The sequence below is a fragment of the Lutra lutra genome, chromosome 4 (assembly GCF_902655055.1).
Source record: "Lutra lutra chromosome 4, mLutLut1.2, whole genome shotgun sequence".
Classification (NCBI taxonomy): Eukaryota; Metazoa; Chordata; class Mammalia; order Carnivora; family Mustelidae; genus Lutra; species Lutra lutra.
Window position 1 is genome coordinate 165,005,125 of NC_062281.1, and position 20,232 is coordinate 165,025,356.

The 20,232-nt window shown below is 50.7% G+C and overlaps 2 protein-coding genes across 4 annotated transcripts in view; both read left to right on the plus strand.

Annotated features, from left to right (window-relative positions):
- Nucleotides 1-6,176, plus strand: part of FOXJ3 (forkhead box J3) — a 153,943-nt gene extending 147,767 nt beyond the window's left edge. For all 3 annotated transcript variants that reach the window (XM_047724681.1, XM_047724683.1, XM_047724682.1), the window contains 2 exons: nucleotides 1,037-1,144; nucleotides 3,167-6,176. In XM_047724681.1, coding sequence (XP_047580637.1) covers nucleotides 1,037-1,144; nucleotides 3,167-3,282 — 224 coding nt within the window. In that variant the 3' untranslated portion in view covers nucleotides 3,283-6,176. The remainder of the gene's footprint in view (nucleotides 1-1,036; nucleotides 1,145-3,166) is intronic.
- Nucleotides 6,177-16,010: 9,834 nt separating this feature from the next.
- Nucleotides 16,011-17,279, plus strand: GUCA2A (guanylate cyclase activator 2A). The gene is made up of 3 exons (XM_047727140.1): nucleotides 16,011-16,155; nucleotides 16,628-16,814; nucleotides 17,025-17,279. Exons 1-3 carry the CDS (start codon nucleotides 16,081-16,083, stop codon nucleotides 17,087-17,089), a joined length of 327 nt encoding a protein of 108 aa, XP_047583096.1. The 5' UTR covers nucleotides 16,011-16,080; the 3' UTR covers nucleotides 17,090-17,279.
- The last annotated feature ends 2,953 nt before the right edge of the window (nucleotides 17,280-20,232 follow it).

Below are 20,232 nucleotides of genomic sequence, written 5' to 3' on the forward strand. Positions count from 1 at the left end.
TTTGATAGAGATCACAAGTAGGCAGAGAGGCAGGCAGAGAGAGAGGGAGAAGCAGGCTGCACACTGAGCAGAGAACCTGATGTGGGGCTCAATCCAGGATCCTGAGACCATGACCTGAGCCGAAGTCAGAGGCTTAACCCACTGAGCCACCCAGGCACCTTGCCACCTTCTCACTTCTAAATAATACTTTTTTCATCACCTTTACTTGGTATAGATCTTTTAAATTTGTGCAAATCTTTCCTGTCACTTTGTGCCTCCGTTCATTTTGTTAATCAGCTAGGGTAGGCATAGATAAGTCTACTTTGAAAGTGAGAAAATCAGGGAGAGAGGTAGAGTGGTTAGTAGAAATAGCCTATGATCTAGTAGAACTGAATGCTAGTGCTAACCCTGTCAAACTGATGTGCCTTTGGGCACATCAGCTTAGTCTTTTTTTTTTTTTTTTTTTTTTTTAAAGATTTTATTTATTTATTTGAAACAGAGAGAAAGAGATCACAAGTATGCAGAGAGGCAGGCATAGAGAGAGAGAGGAGAAAGCAGGCTCCCAGCTGAGCAGAGAGCCCGATACGGGCCTCGATCCCAGGACCCTGAGATCATGACCTGAGCCGAAGGCAGAGGCTTAACCCACTGAGCCACCCAGGCGCCCCAGCTTAGTCTTTTTGAGCCTCAGTTGCCTCATCCATAAAATGGGGATAATCCCTGTCGTGCCCTCATTTTGGACTTAGTGGGAGGCTCAGATGATAAAACAGTTATGAAAATGCTTTTGAACTGTTATGTGGTGTGTAACAGCAACAGTAAAGATGACTTGACTGGAGGCTTCCAGACAGCAAGAGGCAGTGCCAGAATTAGCATCAGTGTACTCACACTCAGCCTGGTACCACCTTTGGTATTAGCATCTGAAAGGAGTAATTTTTCTTTCTCTTTTCTTGCCTTACCTGCTTAATTTAGTTCTAGGTAATAATTTTATTAAGTTTTAATGTTTGAATTGTTTTATTTATGTAAGTATGTTTTCCTTCATTCTGCTTTTCAATCTGATTAGGAAATTTGTACATAGACTCCAGGCAAAATCTCCCTCCTTCAGTGATGCCGCCCCCTGGTTACCCTCACATCCCACAGGCACTCAGCACTCCAGGAACAACAATTGCAGGTAATTTGGGGTGTGTTGTATTGCAGTTGGTACTCAGAGAGTAATATTAAAAAGACTTTAGCTGTCCCATTGTGAGCGAGTCTGTTCAGGAGGGAGTGAACTCCTGGGTAAGGGAAGATGGGGTGACAATCTTACAGTTACTTGGCTTCAGTGTCGGGTGAAGGGATTCAAGTGTCATTTGGTGTTTGGACCATATGACCTGAGTCTCTCTGATGTTGTGATTCTCATTATTGTCCTGCCTCTCTAAAGAGGTCCAGGGACATTAGAGCTTGTCCTAGGGTCTTAGGAATCTTTGTGGTTTTTTGACTCTGACGCAACTTGAGTAGGCTTAAGAACCCACTTTGGTTAGCTTCTGTATATTCTGCTCCATTCGTTCTGATGTCCCCCCAGCTCTCGTTTCTGAGGAAGTCTCTTACAGAGGAGTAAGTTGCAGGAGTTGCTGCTAGTTCATAAACTGTTCCGCCTGGGTTCCTGAATGCAGGATAAGTTACATTTTCAGGGCAGCAAAGGCAGGCACATGGTTAGAGGTAGAAGGTAGCTTATTGATGATCTAGATGAAGAAGTGCCAGCTCAGGAGTAGAGATACCTTGCCCAGAGCTGCCAGTTTGCTGTAACCAAACAAAGACTTAAGTCTTTTAGAGTTCGTTGTTGATTTTTCTTATGTACCATGCTGCCCTCCACTTAGGCTGCTCAGGGAACAGAAAGGTCATGTGCAGATGTGAATTTAAAACCTCCAAAGAAGTGTGTGCCAGGTAGTATGGAGGAAAACTTGTGGCCAAGTAACCTGTTCTTTGATGGCCAAGGAGGAATAGTATTATCTGTCCTCAGCACTCACCAGGAACTTGTAGGTGGCAAGATCTGGTAGTTCAGACTCTGGAACCAGATTCTCAGGGTTTGCCTTCTGGTGCTTTGCCACTTGATAGCTACCTTAATCCTCCTGGCTTTTGAGGCTTCCTTGTCTGTTAAAGGGAATTTATAACATTGCCTAACTCCTAGGGTTGTTAAGAGAATTAAATGAGGATTAGATGTAAGTCACTTAAATTTAGCACCTGGTGCATAGTAAGGAATTTATAAGTTAAAAATTAAATACAGGCATTTCTGCTATACTGCAATATATTGAAAATCTTAGCATTTTATAAAATGATGCGTTAAAAATTACAGGGCTTATAAGAAAAATGAGATTAGCAGCAGATTGCTTGAAACTTTGTAATTGGATCAAGCAAATCAAACAAAACTGCAACAATCCAGTAAAAATTCCACATTAAAAGGATATGTTTAATTCCTAATAGAAGAATGAATTCTGCAAATAAATAGAGGTTATTACTTGAGAAAAAAATCTGGTTTGGAAGGGGGTTTGTCAAAGCTGTGGAGACAAGGGCACAATGCACCAAAATTGGGGAGCACGAGCTGCACACGACCACAGTAACCTAAGGAGAGTGTGGAGAGGGTGGGCATCCCATTCACCACTCTGATCTACCATGGCTTCCCTGCACTCAGCTGTGTTGATGTTCTCTGTGTTCACCCACTATTACTTGGCGGCCCAAAAGTTAACTTGCTAGTGAGAGTTCAGGATGACCCAGTGTGACTTCACTGGTACACTACATCATTCTCACTTTACCATTCTCATGGGAGCCAGTTCTTGTTACTGAAACATGTACTGATGCAGGTCAGACTAAGAGAAAGGGCTGCATCAGCATTCAGGCACCCTAGTATTCTTTCTATGCCCTTCTTGCTACCTCCTGGTGGAATCAAAACGGGCATGGCTTTTGGAACCAAGGAACTGAATTCAAATCTCTTCCCCTTACTAATTGTATGACCTTGGGTAACTTGCTCCGTTCTCTTTAACCTCTGCCCTGTCGTTCATAAAATGAGGGCCATAAGAGCTACATCGGTGAAGGCTTCTGGGTGGATTAGGAAGATAATGTGCACCGAGGGCCTGGCACAAAGGAAGTGCTCAGTAGGCATTCGTTTATTCCTTTCTTCATTACCCAAGTTCCTGCTGACATTGCCTCCTCCTTCTAGGCCATCACGGAGCCATGAACCAGCAGCACATGATGCCTTCCCAAGCCTTCCAGATGCGGCGCTCTCTGCCTCCGGATGACATCCAGGATGACTTTGATTGGGATTCAATTGTGTAGAGCTTGTTTCTGCAAGGCACCAGACCCCAGCATCACCTTTCTGTGCAGTGAAGGGGAAAGATTTAAGAGAATCCAGTTGAGAAAACAAAGTTGCTAATCACTTTACCGATGTTATCAAAATTTCTTTTGAAGACAATCAAAAAGATTTTAGCTGGATAACTTACTGCTTTTATCTGACCCAAACAAGTACTACATGTTTGTCTCCCTGCCAGCTGCCCTACGTAGCTCCTAACTGTTGTGTAATTTGAACGGCTTTTGCATATTTGTGTCAGTTTGATGTTGACCACAAGTGCCAGACTGATTTTTCAGACAGAGCCTATTTTGCTGCAAGCAGTTTATAGATACATATGTGTAAATATATGTACAAAAATTACTGAAAGGCTTCAGTTTTTCTAATTGGATTACTACGTCTTGAGAAGAAAGTTACTGTGAGTTTTTATTCCTTGTTAGGCTATTTTCTGCAGGATGCGTTTAACTGATGTAGGCAACTGAAAGGAAATAGATTTTTTCAAAGCCCAGTTCCCCTTACTTAATCTTTTTCAGAAATGTGGGTATTGAATTCTACTCAGTAAGTCAAAGAACCCAGAGTTTGATACTCTCCAAACAATCCAGAGGGGCATGTTGTTCCTGAGCAGCATAAAGAACTGACCACATTTATTTTGATGTTTGGGGGATTACAGAGTTTATGTTGTATCTTGTCAATGTCTGTATTCCTAAATCTGCATTAACAGTTCTGAAATGTTTTTGATCGGTTAGCAGCTGGGCATTGCTTGGCTCTTTAACAAAATCATTGCCTCCATATTCACTCATGTATTTATTATTCAAAAGTGTTATTTTAATATTTATTGCTACCTTCTGTGAATGCTCAGCTCCTATATGGTTCATTAAGGAGAAGTGTGGTGTCTGAAAGCACAGAATTGTTTTACTTAAGAGTTTACAGACAAGACAATCAGAGAGATTGTGTCGTTCTCTTTATCGTCGCTCCTTTTACCATGTGACTATATTTCTCTACCTTAGCATTCCTGCTGATTGAAATGTATTAGCGAAATAGGATTTTTCTGGAATTCGAATCAGAGTTCATTTGGGCAATAGAACAGCAGGGCACTGTTGATAACGAGAGTTTCCTCACTCATTCTGTTTCCATTTAGGAAGCACTGAAAGGAGGATAGAGCCACATGGATTTTATTTGCCTCAGTCTTCAGTGCAGATATCCTTAAGTCGTCTGCTGTTTCTCTTGTCCTGTGTGTCTGTGTACGCATGACGTTTGGTTACTTTGAAATACAGCGTGCCTCCTTGGGGTTTTTACTAGTTGTTTCTTGTTTTGTTTCATATTATATCATAGTTACTTTGCATGGATTGATTGTCTTAGTTTTATAATAAAAGTAATAGAAATGAGATTTTTTTTAATGAATAGATTTTAAATTGGTTCTTTAGACCATAAAAAAGGCAGAATTTTCTTTCAGTTATAATGGGGGAATGATATGTTCCATTGAATCAAGGAGTAATAACTATTCACTGGTTGCTTTTTAGCATCTCTTGTCTCTGTCAGCCATGCTTTAAGTCACTTTAATTAGCCGTAGTGATAATGTGGTTGAGTGTTCTCTACTTGAACTAAACAGATAGACATCTTTCTTTCTGTATGTGTGTATGTGAGAGTGTTTGTCAGCGTGCATGGGTATTTTTTTTAATGGAGTATTGCCTTTAATGAATCACTGGGAAGCCAGTCATAGTAAAGGCTGGTGAGGTTGGGGAGAAAGGAAGGGCTTTATGTTCTTTTGTTTGGACCCTGCTTGGAATGAGAAAAGAAGGTCAGTTCCAGCCCCTTGGATCAGTGAAAATCGGGAGAATTCTGGCAAGGCAGCCAACAGGCCCCTTAAACAGATCAGAGGCAAGATGAGATAGCAGCCTGCAGAGCAAAAACTTGAAAAAATTGGGGGGTGGGGTGGATTTTCAATAGTCTGCTCAAGTCACTGTTTTCTGGATACCAAAATAGCTGTTTTGAAACTTTAAATTGCTTGGGTAGCAATGTGCACTTTAAACAATTTGGGTATTGGAATGCAGTCTTACCTTGAATGATTTGAGTAGAAACCAGTGATGAAGATTTTACAAATTTTGTGAAGCTAATTTCCTGTTTGGCAATCATTTACTGATTTGCAGTGATCAATATTTCTATGAGAATTTAAATTTACCACAAATGGCCCTGGAGGCAGAGCCTCCACTCAGACCCATTGCACTCTTTTGATTCTGGGGGCCCAAGAGCCTAAGACAGGCCTTCTAATGGGCTCCAGCCAGCCCGAGCCATCTGGCGGGGTGCAGAGCATCCCCTCTAGTGGCTCTTTCGGTTGGTAGTTGTTAATGCAGAGCAAGTTCTGTTTTGGGTCTAAATTGACTGAAGACTTTTGGGGGAAAAGAATAATAAATGCATATAATCAAATGGGGGTACTCTGTCCAGGAAAATAATCCGACTGGCATTTGTGGCAGTTTTTGAAATGTAAATGTATTCATGTGTGTTCTTGTAAATACATGTCTCTCAGATGTCCTTTGAAGTGGGAGGGAATCAATCCGGGGATTATTTCAAATGGAATAGAGTATTTTGATATTGTTCATTCAGAGGGTGATGTGTACATATCTATATTGTATATATGTGATGAAAATGCATTGGCTTTTTGTGCAAACACAATCTGCTCTCTGTACTGCTGTTGGACAGTCAGTGTTTTAATGTTTCTACAGTTTTGCTATTGCACGATTTCATATTTTGCCTCTATGATGAACGGCACCCATTCTTTGTAACTGTTTAGTGCTGTAAAGAAATACCCCAAGTGTCATTAGGATTGTTGCTGCCAGAACTGATATGCATGAATGGCACTTAAAATAAATATATTATGTTAACTCTATCTACAACACCAGTTGGTCTGTGTCATTCGCTACAATTGAGGGAACAAGATTGGAGCCAGACCCGATGCAGAAACTTGCAGACGGTCCTTGTGGTCTTGGAGATTGTGTCCCGTGTGTTGTTTCCTTTAGGAGTATCTCACTAGCTCTGTGAACTTTTCAGTGCCTTCAAAATGAGGATAATACCTATCTCCTATAGTTGTAGTGGGAGTAAATTAATTAATGCATTTAAACATTTAAAATAGTACCTGGAACATGAAGAAATACTCAGCATGTGCCAGGTGCTGTGCTAAGTAGATACTGTTATCCTCATTTTACAGTGTGGTTACAACTCAGAGGTACCGTGGCTTACCCAGATCCTTTATTGGGAGTGACAGAACTGAGTTTGAATCAGGTCATTTGATTCCAGTGCCATGTTCTTTTATACCAGCCTCTGTTAGTTTCAAGAAATTCCCCTGCCCTTCCCGTATCCTTGACCCCATTCTTGCCCCCACATCAGCCTTCCCAGGAGAAAGCCACAACTCCTGCCCCTTTAGTGAGTGCAGACTTACCCAGGACAGCCAACAGACAGCAGCTCAGGCGGACAGCCCAGGGGAGCCGCTCTGAAGGTGTACCCTGGCAAGGCAAGGTTCTGGTGGTGAGGAGTCGGGTTATGCTGAAGGCTGAGGCAGTGGTCGCAGGAGGGCCTCAGCCTGGCATGGGCTACTTAAGTTGAGTGTTGAAAGGGTCCTGGCCAGACAAGAGGTTTTTCCATTTACACCACTGCTCTGAGCCAGGCACGGAAGCTAGATTAGCATAGGGGTGGGGATCACAGCGGAAATGATGGTTTTGCTGGTAAAGACCCAAGCACAGCAATCCTGTGATAAGTGGTGGGGTTCCAACTTGACTGATAGGGAAACAGGTTCAGAGGCTAAGCACTGAACAGACCAACAATACTGCTGGAAGTAGAACGTGAAGCTGCATTCTGCCTAACTCAAGAACGGGAGGGCTTCCTACCAATCCCATAGTCCTGCTCAGGGCCTCTTCTTGCTTCTAACTGAACCCATATTATCATTGCCAGGAAAAGCTATTTATTGCAATTTTACCACTGGGGAAACTGAGGCTCAGAAAGTTTAACTTGCTTAAGTTCTCATAGCCAGTAGAGGACTTAGGATAATTCAGTCTGACTCCAAGTCTCATTTCTTTCTTTCTTTCTTTTTTTTAAAGATTTTTATTTATTTGTTTGAGAGAGGGACAGTGAGAGAGAGCATGAGACGGGGGAAGGTCAGAGGGAGAAGCAGACTCTCTATGGAGCTGGGCCAAGGCTCATTTCTTTTTACCTCACTGCCTTCCAAAAGGGAATTTTCCCAAAGCCAGAGGTAATGTCTACCCACCAGTGTCTGTGTGTGTCTGGGAGGGAGGAGCTCTGTTTTTCTCCCATTATAGGTAAATCGTGGTCATTAGCAGTGCCTCCGAAAGGCTGTAGTAGGGGCTCGCTTAAATCCAGTCACTTTGCGCTGATTCAGGCACAGCTGAAGTGCAACTTTGGGCTAATCAAATGAAAAAAGTAAACAAGATCATTAAGATGCATGTTTAATTCTCAAGGCCTTGACATGTTCCAGTGTGCAAAGGGCTGTTATTTATAGATGTGCCCTTACCAGCTGGATGAAGCAGTCCCGTGAAAGCCACGTAAGCATCGTTAGCATTCACGTAAGGCTTGACTGCATCTAAACGCCCTAGAGTCATAAGTATCTTGAAGGCCTCAAGCTAGAAGCAGCCTTTGAAATCATCTAAGACAGTCCCTGCATTTTGCTGTTGAGAACACAGACCCAGAGAGGGAAGTGGCTTGCTCAAAGTCACGTATCCAGAGGAAAATTTGGGAAAGGGAGGAGTGGGGAGTGTCACCTACTTGGCAGGAATTTAAAATTCCTACACATGTCGCCTTACTTGCCCTATGCAGGAACCTGACACGGGACTGTTACTGCCCCATTTTACAGAAGAGAGGCGGGCACAGCACCGCTGCCTCCTGCGAGAATTCATTTGAAGCTCTCCAAGGCAGTTGTGCACACCTGGCCAACAAGAGAGACTGGGAACAGTCTCTAGAAAATGCTATCCACCTGCAATGAGTGTGGGGCCCTCTGTGGATGTGAGGTGGCAGCTGAACCTGAGACTAACCGGTAGCTGCTCCCCTGTCCTGCCTGCGTGAGCACCTGCGTCCGCACCAAGAGTGACCGGGCCTTTGGATGCAAGTCAGCCACCTCAAAGGCAGACTCTAACCAAGAATTAGAAAAACGGGCCATGTTGGCCTTATTCAGACTTGGCGTCTTCATCCCCAAACTGCCGAGGGCATTTTCTAGAGCGATTTTGAACTTCCCTCCCTTTGGGTTTCCCTCTGTGTATGACGAGTAACTGGTCGGCACGTGCAGAGCGCAGACCTGGTGGGCGGCTGCGGCAGAGCCAGAATGCAGCCGTCTCCAGCCTCCCACTCACAAGCAGTGGCCCCTAAGTAACGCTGACCCAGTAGTACAGAATAGGACAGCTACCTCTACTTGTTAGTTAATATCACTTCTCCCAAGCCCCGTGGAGATGGTGTTTACTCTCTGAAACAGCTGTGTGGTAGCTAGTATTCTCAACCTCACGTTGTAAACAAATCTGAGCCATAAAGTGAGTAAGTCCCTTTGGCCAGGGTCATCCAGCTGGTAGAAATGATGGTGGTAATAATAATAATAGCAGCAGTAGTACTAGCAACAGCAATGACAGAGCTGGGATTTCATACCTAGGGCTCCCAGCCACCCTCTTCACCACACTGTGTTGTCAATTCTCGGCTGTGCTGTGCTTCCCCGCTGTGCCCGCCGCTGTGGGGCAGAGCACAAGAGCCTTAGAACAAAGCAGTGAGGCTGCAGTGAGCACAGAGGCCACCAGAGGGCGCAAGGCTGCCAGCTGTGTGCCTTTACCGTTTCTGAAGGTTGGACTTTCCCACCGGGGGCTCTGCTCCCTTTCTCCACAACCCTCAGGGCCGGGGCCTCCCAAAGACAGGGAGCCCAGTGGCGAGCCCCCAGAATCTTTTCCCACATCAGAGGTTGCTAGAGGGAGCCAAGGAGCCCCTATAGTTCTCATCACTAAACGTACTGGTGGGGCCCACTGCAGAGCTGAGCTGCCGAGCTGTCTCTGAGCCTGCTGCCCTCCTCCAGGCCCCCAGGGCAGAATGGGAGAGGTCACCCCACTTCCAACCCCAAACTCAGAGTGTCCTGAGGCTCTGCCTTTCTGGGAGTATCGACGCTGGAGGCTGGCATTGTTTTGGCTGGTGCAGAGAGGGCTGTGGCCTGGCCAGCCACATACCTTGCCCTCCCAGCCCTGCCTCAGCCTAAGCTGACTTTGGTGTCCCCACACACTCACGCTCTCCTGTGGCCGGCACAAACATTGTGGGTATCACCGCCATTTGCCAGGCCCCCTACACTGTATTTGAGCCATTATCTGAGTTAACAACCCCCGCGGCTTTGGAGGCCGAGTCTTTGTCTCCCTTTTACGGCAGGATGGTGCTGTTGAGAGACATGAAGTCATCTGCCCAAGGTCACAGCCCAGTGAGACAGGCCGGTGACAGAAGAGGAAGCCAGCTCCTCCTCCTTCCAGTCTGTTCTTCCCACTGAGGCAGGATGTCTCTTCCACAAAACTCCCCTGGTGCCCTTGACCTCTCTCAAGGCTAGTCACCACACCCATCCCGCCCCACCCTACCCCAGCCCAGGATCCAAGCTGACGTCATGGAGGGTGAAGATGCCCCTCTCTCAACGCAGGCCCCAAAAGATCAGAGCGGCAACTTCCTGTCCTGGACAATGGCAATAAAGACATCTGAGGACATTTCCCACCCTTCCTGGGGTTGATGACGTTCACAGGCAGAGGCTGCCCTGGGAACAGTCCTCTGGTTCCGTGTGAGTGAAAGCACACAAACTGTGTGACTCTGGGCTCCTTGGAAGTCCCATACCTGGGTGACTAAAGATGGCCATGTGACAGATGGTGCCCATGGGGCCTTATGTGTGTGTGAGACTACTCATGAGCAAGTCCCTCCTTGAGTGTGTGTGCTCGTGTGTGCTTGTGTGACTGTGTGCTCTGTGTATCTGCGTGCTCGTCAGGGGCAGATAGAGAAAGCATGCTGGGGGTGGGGAGATAACTCCTTGCTCAAATTCTGCCTCCCTCCTCCCTTCTGAGCCTTCTTAGCCACTAGAGTCCCCTCAGGGGCCCAGCTCCCAGGGGACACTTGCCTGGGAGAGAGCTGGGTTCCCAGGCACTGTCAGGGTTGGGGTCTGTGGGTACGATGCTGGTGAATTCTTCCCCTTCCCTCATCTATACCTTGCTCCGGTGGCAGCTCCTCCCTACTGATCTGAGCTGCATTTCCTTTTTTTTTTTTTTTTAAAACACTTATTTTTTTTTTTTAAGATTTAATTTATTTATTTGACTGAGAGAAATCACAAGTAGGCAGACAGGCAGGCAGAGAGAGGAGGGAGCAGGCTCCCTGCTGAGCAGAAAGCCCGATGTGGGGCTTGAACCCAGGACCTGGGATCATGACCTGAGCCGAAGGCAGTGGCTTAACCCACTGAGCCACCCAGGCGCCCCTTGAGCTGCATTTCCAATCTAGCTCTACCTGCCCCTACCCCACCCAGAGCTACCGGGCCAGGCCGGAACCTGGTTCCTCCCGAGCTGCTGGCCTGTGGCTGAGCATGTTCCCTGTAGGCCCCAAAGGCCACAAAAATACAGGAGTCAATGGAAAGAACACAGATTCTGCAATCAGAAGAAGCTGGAATTCCATCTGGGCAAGACGTCCTTTCTGAGCCTCAGTTTCCTTATTTGTAAAATGGAGATGGAATGTCTTACCTCAAAGAGTTGAGGAGAAGTTAGATGGAAGGCAGCCAGCGCGGGCCCTGGCACACCACAGTCCCCAAGACCATTCTGCCAGGTCTGTCTCCCTCCTCTCCCACATGCAGTCTCTCGCTGCACTGCCCAGACAGGCTGCCTCCCGGAGCACTGGCGGGAGTGGAGCGCATCCCTTTGCAGGACTGGTACTGCACCATACCTAAGCAGCCCGCTCCCACCCTTAGTGCCACGACAGTCTTTTGAAAGTGATGCTCTTCCCATGGTCTTACCCTGCTCTGATAGGCTTCCCACGGTCTCAAGGTGAAGGGCAAATGTCTCAGCCTGGTAGTTAAAGCCTCCTTCTCTGGCTGTCACCCACAGCACCTCTTGACACATTTTCTGCTTCAGCATCCCCCCCCCCCCAATTCCCTTCCCCTCTGTGCTTCCCGCTGCCCTCCCTTTGCCCCACAGCCCCCATCTCTGTGGGTCCAAATCTGCCCATTGATCAAGGCTCAGTTCAAACGCCACCTCGGCTGGCAAGCATTCTCATACCTGGCCCCACGGGAACTTCTCTCATGGCTCTCAGTCTGCTTCCCACAGGTCCGTCCTCCCTCTAGCCTGTGGCCTCTGGGGAATGTGGCCAGAGCTCCAGCTGTGCCTCTTTCCTTCCTGACAGTCTTCGGGGAGGTGGGGTGTTCTGTGGCCAACACCCAGAGTAGACTGAGGGCTGGGGGGACAGGAGGCAGCTGCCAGTGAATGGGGTGCCACCATGGCCTCATTCTGGCCAGGCCACAGGGAGGTGACATGAAAAGCCAATGGCCCCCTGGAGCCTGGAGGAAAGAGCCTGCCTCCCAGGGCCTGGGGGAGAGGAGGGCACCCTCCAGCCCAACGCAGCAAGGCTCAAAAGATTGGGTGTCCTTCAAGACAGGACCACACCTCATGCAGGTCCACTCTAAGGAGGGAATGTGGAGGTATGCGATGCACGCCTCCTGAGGTGTCAGGAAGGCCATGTGTGATGGCAAGGCTGCCAGCATTGGGTTGCATCTTGGGAGGGCTTCATTTAAAAGGAAAGGGTGGTGGAGCCCTGGGGGATTTGGGGCGCCAATTTTCAGCTTTGTGATTCTAGTTGCTGCCGAGTGCACCTGGCAATGAATGTGAAAAGTTGTGCCTTCCCCTAGGCCTAGGTAGCCACATGGCTTGTGTCCACACTGATCCTCTGTTGGCTGGGTGCCCTGTGCAGTGTGCTACCAATACAACTGTACCTGGCTCCTGTGTATTACGCACCCTTTGGAAAGTCATGGCCTCTCACCCTCTCTGGGCTTCTGAACTTCAGTTTAGCCATTGATAAAATGGGCTTCTATAGTTACTTCTGACGTAAATAGTAAAAATGTTAGAGGTGGGTGGAACCCAGAGGAGGTGGAGATGGTCTTAAGCCAGACTTGCTGGAGCTGGGCTTCAGGGAGGCAACTTTTCTAGACAATATGAAATTCACAAAGTAGCTCTTGTCTCCATCTTTCAGATGTGGAAACAGATTCTGGGAAAGGCCACGCCGCTGTTCCCTGAAGGAGCTGGGACTCTGACCCGGGGCTGCCTCGCTTCAAAGTTGGAGCTCTGTTGCCTCAGCAGGTCTGGGCCCTTCTTCCCAATTCACTCCTAGGAGCACTTTTGGGATCCTGTGGAAGGGTGAGCAGAGGCTGACCACGAAGGGCCTTGAATGCCAAGCCAGGGAGTCTGGGCTTTCTTCTGAAGGTCTGGGGCAGCCGATGGGGGGTTTTCAGGTGGGGTGGCAGGTCGTAGAGGTGGCACGGCTTGGAAGGCTACAGAAGAGCCAGAGTTTGCCAGAAGGGGTGGCCTTGGATGTGGGCAGCCCAGCAACCCCAGCCCCACCTGCTGCTGATAAGGAATAAAGAGGGCTATGGGAGTCCGGGGGACCAGTGGGGGACCAGGACTCAGGTGAGGACCTGTGGTTCTGGAAGGGCCCCAGCTTCTTCAACACAGGAGCACATGGAGGGGGCCTGCACTCACACCTGGGCCGGGGCTGGGCTGGGAACTGTGAGGGTACGGGAAGGGGAGTTGGTTCCCATTTCCCAGGGCAGACGTCAGAGGTGGTTAGTAGGGCAGGGCCCAAAGATCTGAGGCCTAGGAGCCATTTCCTCTTTCCCACAGCATGAACCACGTCACTCCCGCAACCCCCAACCTGTTCCAGTTCTGCCTCACACCAGGTAGGCCCGGGCTAGGGGAGAAAGAGACTTTAGGAAGCAAAGCCCTCTCCCCATCCCCGTCCCTCTGTAGTTGGGGAGGGGAAAGACTGAAGACCAAAGTCAGCCAGATACAGGGCTCTTCCAGCCCACAGCAGCCCTGCCCAAGCCCCATCCTTAATGTTCAACTCTATTTCATTTCACTTGACCCCCACACTGACCACCCTTGATCCTAAGCCTGATCCTAACCAGCCTCCACGTCGTTTGCAATCCCAACATCAACCCATTCACAGCAGCTCCCCGATTCCAGACCCAGCTCTGACATCCCATCCCGCCCTCAGCTCCATTCTAACCCTGCCTCGGACTCAAACCCCACTTCGAGTCCCGATTTGACTTCCGGCTACTAACTGCTCCTCCATCTTGCCCCAGCTTAGCCCCAACCCCAATCCAGAACCTCAAGCTGACCCTAACCAGCTTTCACCCTAACCCAGCTCCACTGCACCCAGCCCAGTTCAGTCCTAGGACCAGCCTCAGCTGTACTCCAGATTTGTACCTGGTGGTTCACCTCCATCCCCATCACAGCAAACTCTACCCTTCAGCCTGGACTCCATAACCCCACCGGAGCCTGTCCTGTCCCTCCCCCTCCCAGATGCACACTCCCACCCAGCGGTCAGCAAATGGAGACCACCATGCAGCTGGACCGGACGTGCAGACCCCGGTGTGGGCACGTGCATGGGCACGTGTGTGTGCGCATGTGTGTGTGCACGCGCGCGCGCGCGCACACACACACACACACACACACACACACACACAGGAGAGGGGAGGGAAGTCCAGTCCAGCCGTGAGGACTGGCCTGGGAGAGCAGGTAGGGCAAGTGTTTCCTCCTCCCTTAGGCAGGAACACTTTGCAGTTCCCTCCCTGCCAGGCTCTGCTCCTCCAGTTCCTTCTTCAGCACTGACTCTCTCCACCCAGGGATTCTGGCCTCTGTTCCCTACCTGAAAGCTGTCCTGGCTTCTGGCCTGGTTTGTTTGTAGATTAGAACGATGGAGTGCCCAGGGTTTTCCTTCTTCTGTGTCCTGGGGGCCTTGCTCACAACAGAACGGAAGGACCATGCACTGAGCTGGAGGGTCCAAGCCTAGAGGGGCAGAAACACGCACCCAGGTGATCCTACCCAACAAGACGCCCGGGAGGGGAATGCAGCTGGTTCTGTGGGAACTAAGAGGGGTTATTTAGGTGGGGATGCAGTGGGGGGATAGTTGGTCTGGGCCTTCAAGTCTGAGCAGGAGTTCACCTAGTGACGAGGATGGAAAGGCCTTCCAGACAGATAAAACAGCATGTTCAAAGGCAGGGAAGCATGTTCAGGAAGGTTGGGGGAAGTGAACCGGTTAAGAAAAGACAGGTTGGGGAGATTAGGTTGGTCTAGTTTGGGAAGAAGGGGAGAAGAGGAGGGAACACGTGGTGGGGGTGGTAGTTGGAAGGCAGAAACAGCAGAACTGAGGTTAGGGGAGCACGGGCAAGGGTGTAGGGAGGAGTTCATTCTGGGACACTCTGAGGTTGGAGGACAGGCTGTGGCTCAGGTGGTCACCAGAGGGGTCAAGAGGGACCAGAAGCTGCTGCTATTGATGAACATAATAATAATGGGATGGACCTTTTACTGAGTGATTTCTGTGTGCCAGGCGCTGAGCTAAGCATTTTTACATCATCTAATCCTCAGAATAAGTCTACAAGGTAGGTGTTAGCAGTGGCATTGATCCACATGGGGTGCTGAGGCTCAGAGAGGAGAAACAATTTGCTCAAGTTCATACACATTAAAATCGTGCGGTAGGTAGCACTTGAACCCAGGCCCATGGGACAGCAGAGCTGAGTCCTTCCTCAAAGTCACAGTGGCCAAACCTAGTCCCTACCTTGGTCTACAACTCATCTCTTGTCCTTTGAAGCTCCCTTGTAATCCCCCCCCAGGCTGAACTACTCACATTTCCCTGAATATTCCAGACCTGCTTACCTCCCGCTTGTTCCACGTAGCATCCTCTGCAAGAAATGGCCTACCCCAGGCCTCTTTTCTTTCTTTCCTTCTTTCTTTCTTTCTTTCTTTCTTTCTTTCTTTCTTTCTTTCTTTCTTTCTTTCTTTCTTTCTTCTTTCTTTCTTTCTTTTTTTAAAGATTTTAATTATTTATTTGACAGACAGAGATCACAAGTAGGCAGAGAGGCAGGCAGAGAGAGAGGAGAAAGCGGGCTCCCTGCTGAGCAGAGAGCCCAGATGCGAGGCTCGATCCCAAGAGCCTGGGATCATGACCTGAGCCGAAAGCAGAGGCTTTAACCCACTGAGCCACTCAGGCGCCCCCCTGGCCCCTTTTCTAAGAAAATTCCACTCTCTCCAGAACTCAGTGCTGACACAACCTTCTTTGGGAAATGTTCCTGAACTCCCCACCCCTGCGCTGGACGGAATGGCTCCTCCATCCACCACCACCCCCAGCACCTACTCCCCTAATCACCCTGCATTACCACTGTTTGCCCTGCCTCCTTCAGGGCTGGGCTGGGTCTGCAGCCCCACCCCATCACCCCACCTGGCGGGGAGACCAGGTGTCAGGGAGTGTGTGTGCCTGGTGAATGAATGCAGGACCCAGCCTGGCGGGGGGCGGGGGGGCGGTTTAAAGTGGGAGCCCAGGGAAGGGTCAGAGTTCTGCAGAGCTGCTCCGGGGACTGATTTCCCTCTTACTGCCAGGGCTGTCCCGAGCCTTATCTGATTAGCCCTGAGATGACAGACAAGCCGATGAGATGCTGATAAGGCTCCCTAGTTACTCAGTAACCTTGCCCTCGTTAAAAGTCCCATTGTTTCCCTCGGGCATCCAGAGCCAACCACTCCTCCCTCTTGGCGGCTGCTGTCATGGACACCTTCCTTCTCTCTGCACTGTGCCTCCTTGGGACCTGGGCTGTCCTGGCAGGGGGAGTCACCGTGCAGGTAAATCCTTTGGCCCAGCTGGCTCTCTGCCCCCAGTGCCCAGGGCCTGTCCTCTGAGACAGCACTCTCCTTGGGCCTGGAGCAGAGGGTGCGTCTCGGGTGTGGCTCTTTCTCAGGAGCCTGTCTCAGCCCTGCCTCCTACCCCTTCCCCTTCAAACTTCCGGAGAGAAGAGAAATCACCATTTAGGGAAAGGAAGGTGATGAGACAGTTTACTGAGTGCCTGCCCGGAGTCAGGTACCTCCCTGCGAAAATGGGGTTATTAGTCCCTTTCTCGGAGGAGGAAAACAGTCTCAGAGAAGTTTTTAACTGGCCCTAGGCACGTGGCTGGGAAGTGAAGGTGCTCGATTCGATTCTAGACCTTCCACCTCAGTCCGGTCTGTAGCCAGAGCCCCGGCCTGGGTCTTGGGAGTCCTGCGGACATCCTGGAGGGATCTGCAGGCTGACCTCACACTCTGCGCATGTCCCTCTCAGGATGGAAAGTTCTCTTTTCCTCTGGAGTCAGTGAAGAAGCTCAAAGACCTCCAGGAGCTCCAGGATCCCCGCACCAGGAAGAGTGGTGGGCCCGCGGTTCCCCAAGTCTGCAGCCACCAGAAGTTTCCAGAAGAACTCAAACCCCTCTGCAAGGAAACCAATGCCCGGGAGATCCTCCATAGGCTGGGTGAGTAGCTTCCGGTCCCGGGCCCTCTAGCCTTCGCTATTGCTCCTCCTGGGTGGAATCCCCACTCTGACTGGATGGCTTGAGTGGTACCCGTTTGGGGAGGAAAGACCCGCGGGTGGGCGGGGACAGGCCTGGGCTTCTCCTGGGGACTCAGGGGCGCAAGGGAAGTTGGAGGCTCTGACCCTTCGGCACCCCATCTCTCCTGCGCAGAGGCCATTGCAGAGGACCCGAGGTCGTGTGAGATCTGTGCCTTCGCAGCCTGTGCGGGGTGCTAGGACAGCTCGCGGCCCCCTGGCCCTCCCCCGCAGGATGCTCTGCTCCTGCAGCAGCAGCAGCCTTCAGGGGAAGAGTGAAGAGTGGGTGGCCTGGGGCGGCCTGGGAAGGCCGAGCCCCTGACCCATCCCAGTTGCCGGTGCTTTCCAAGATCCACTGCAACCCTCCGCTAATAAACCAGTTCCCAGAGTCGTCCTGGTGTCGTTTCCTTCCTGCCTTCATTTGCCAGTGGACTTGGAAGCCAGCTTTCTAAGGGTGCCTACTCTGCCCGGCAAGCTCGGGCTTTAGTGTGCGTCTTCCCCCGATGAAGCTGCCCCTCGCCCAGGCGTTGTCACCACACACAGGCACTGAGGGGACCTCAACACCCAGACCACCCATGGTGCAGGTGGAATTTGTGCTTTTCTTCCACATCTCCTGGGACACTGGAGACGCTGGGCCCGGAATGAGTGCAGGAGTCTGCGGGCGTGAATGTCCCACACACAGCTTGAGGGGTGGTGAGACTGGCCCCAGGCTCTGGAGTGTTCAAGGTCCCGCAGGCCCTGGGCCCCATGGACCCCAGCCGTGTAGCCTTCTCTGCGGGGAACACACCTCAAGCCCGGCCCTCACCCCTTCTTCTCTGCTCCCCTCACCTGTGCTCGGCTCCTCTTCCCACACTCCTAGGAAGCCAGATTAAGTCCTCCCTGAGACCCCAAGGCTGTGCTCCTGTGGCCTCTTCTCCTCAGATTCCCCTCCCAGGAAGGGCTTTGTGTTCCCACTCTGTCCCTGGTGCCCTATGGGCACTTTGATCAGCTGTACCCCTTGTAGGGCTCTGGCCCGCTGTGCTAGAGTGGCTTCTGTGCCTGGGAAGGTCTCTCTGACCCCCAGGGCAGTAGTGAAACCCACCACACTGATGACTATGGGAGGACACAACCAAGGGCAGGGGGGAAAGCCAGAGCTACACAGGCCGGTCTCACGTCTTGCACATACTGTGTGATGCTGGGAAAGTCGCTTTCCCTCTCCGTGCCTCAGTGTCCTACCCTGTAAAACTGGGACTTTGATAGTGATAGTACCTGCCTCACAGGCTGGGTGAAATACTGTAAATGTGTATGTCATGCAGGTAAAGTTCAGGCCATGTGCAAACAGAGAATCAATAAATGGTTAAAAACAAACCAGAAAATGGGGAACCAGGGCCAGGCTGAGAGAGGTTCAGACAAGGGCGAGGAGGTGAGGCACAGAGGGCCGCTTGTTAGCAAAGTTAGAGGGAAGGGGGAAAGAGGAGTGACCAGGGCATTTCTTGGGGAGTTGGTTGGAGGGGAAGGGACACAGGGTGATTCAGGTAGAATTCCCCGGGCTGCAGAATTGGAATTTGCAGGGTGTGGTGTCTTCAGGTCAGAAGAGGCTTTGTGAGGGGGGTGGGGAGGCAGGCATTTGCATTAGCGCTGGGGATATGCACTGGGGTGGATGGACATTGAAAACCAATCTGGAGGTAGAAAGGCAGAGGGCATTCTAGAAGGTGGAGTAGGTGTGGGCATAGCATGGGGAAGGTCCGAGGCACTGGAAGGGTCCAGTAGGGACAGGGTGGGTCCTGGGAGGCACACATGGCTGGGTTTGAACCTGTGGGGGTCACTTACATGTTGTGAAGCCTTCTCTGAGACTTGCTTTCTTCATCCGAAAATGGGAAAGCTAGCAGACCCCAGCGCCCAGCGCTGCAGGGGGATTTGAGGAGATGCAGGGTGGGGCAGGGTCATTTAATGCTCCTACTCTGGACCTGGACTCGGGGGGTGGATCCTGGCTCTGCTGTTAGCAGCTACGTGACTATGGCCAGGACTCAGCCTCTTCTCCCCTCAGGCTCCTCATCTGTAAAATAGGGATGACAAGAATCCCTACTTTGTGAGGTTGAGCGAAGATTAAATGAGGTGACCCAGGAAAAGCTCTTATAGCCCCGCTGGGCCCATAATGGGCGCTCTGCTGGTGCTGCCAGCATTGTCTGTGTGGGTGGTTCAGCCTGAGCCTGGCACGTCGTAGAAGCTCGGTGAGTGGCCGTTCCCTTCACCGCCTCCTCCCCAGGCAGGTGGGGACTCAGCATAGCTGAGGGGAGCAGTGGGAACCGAGGCCAGAAGGTGCTTGGGCTCAGTTTAGATTTGAGAGGGGGTACTAGGGAGCCATAGAAGGATAAGGGACCCCATCAGAGCAGTTCCTCTGGCATGCTGGGCACCAGAGACACAGCAGGCACTTCGAAGGGCCCAGCCAGCCTTGCCTGTGGGGCGAAGGAGAGGAAAGAACTCGAGCTCTGGGTTTTGTGACCTGGTGGAGTGGGAGACTGCAGGGCTCATGAGCAGAACTGGGCTGTCGGGAAGGGCAGCTGGTCTAGGGGGAGTTCGCCATGGCCTTGGCTCTGGGTGAACTGAGCTCAGAGACCACGGCTCCCTTTGTGTCTGGCTCTCCTCTGGCTGCACAGGACAGGGGCTGTGGAGGAGCCCAGCCTGTGGAAAGGCTCAGGAGTTGGCGGCAGCTGTGAGAACACAGGGGCCCCTCTGTGAGGCAACGTCAGTGTGGCCCTGGGCCACAGGGAGCCACTAATGTGGTGGTTGAGAGCATGGGGTGTGGCCCGGCCTGCCATCCTGGCACTTCACTGAGCCTGCCATCCTGGATGAGCCTGTCACCCTGGACTAGTTGGGTCTCTCTCTGCATGTGGGTCTCTTTATTTGTAAAGCGGAGTGGTTATTGAACAGTACCTGCTTCATTAGACTGTTCCCAGGACTCTGTGAGTTTAGAGTAGGGCCTAGGGTACAGCAAATGCTCAAGAGACTTTTCATTTTTTAAAAAATTTTATTTATTTGAGAGAGGGAGAGCTAGCGAGAAGGAGCACACAAACAGAGGGAGAAGGTGAGGGAGAAGCTGGCTTCCTGCCGAGCAGGGAGCCTGATGTGGGGCTCAATCCCAGGACCCCGGGATCATGACCTGAGCCAGAGGGGAATGGTTAACAACTGAGCCACCAGGCCACCCAGGCACCGTGACATTGGTTATTATTATTATTATTATTATTATTATTCCTCAGGGTCGCCAGGATGGAGGGAAGGAGGAAAGGTCTCCCTTCTGGAGCTGGCCAGACCGTACTAGCGAATCTGAGAAGGGAGGGAGCTCAGGATGGTAAGGGTGAAGGTCA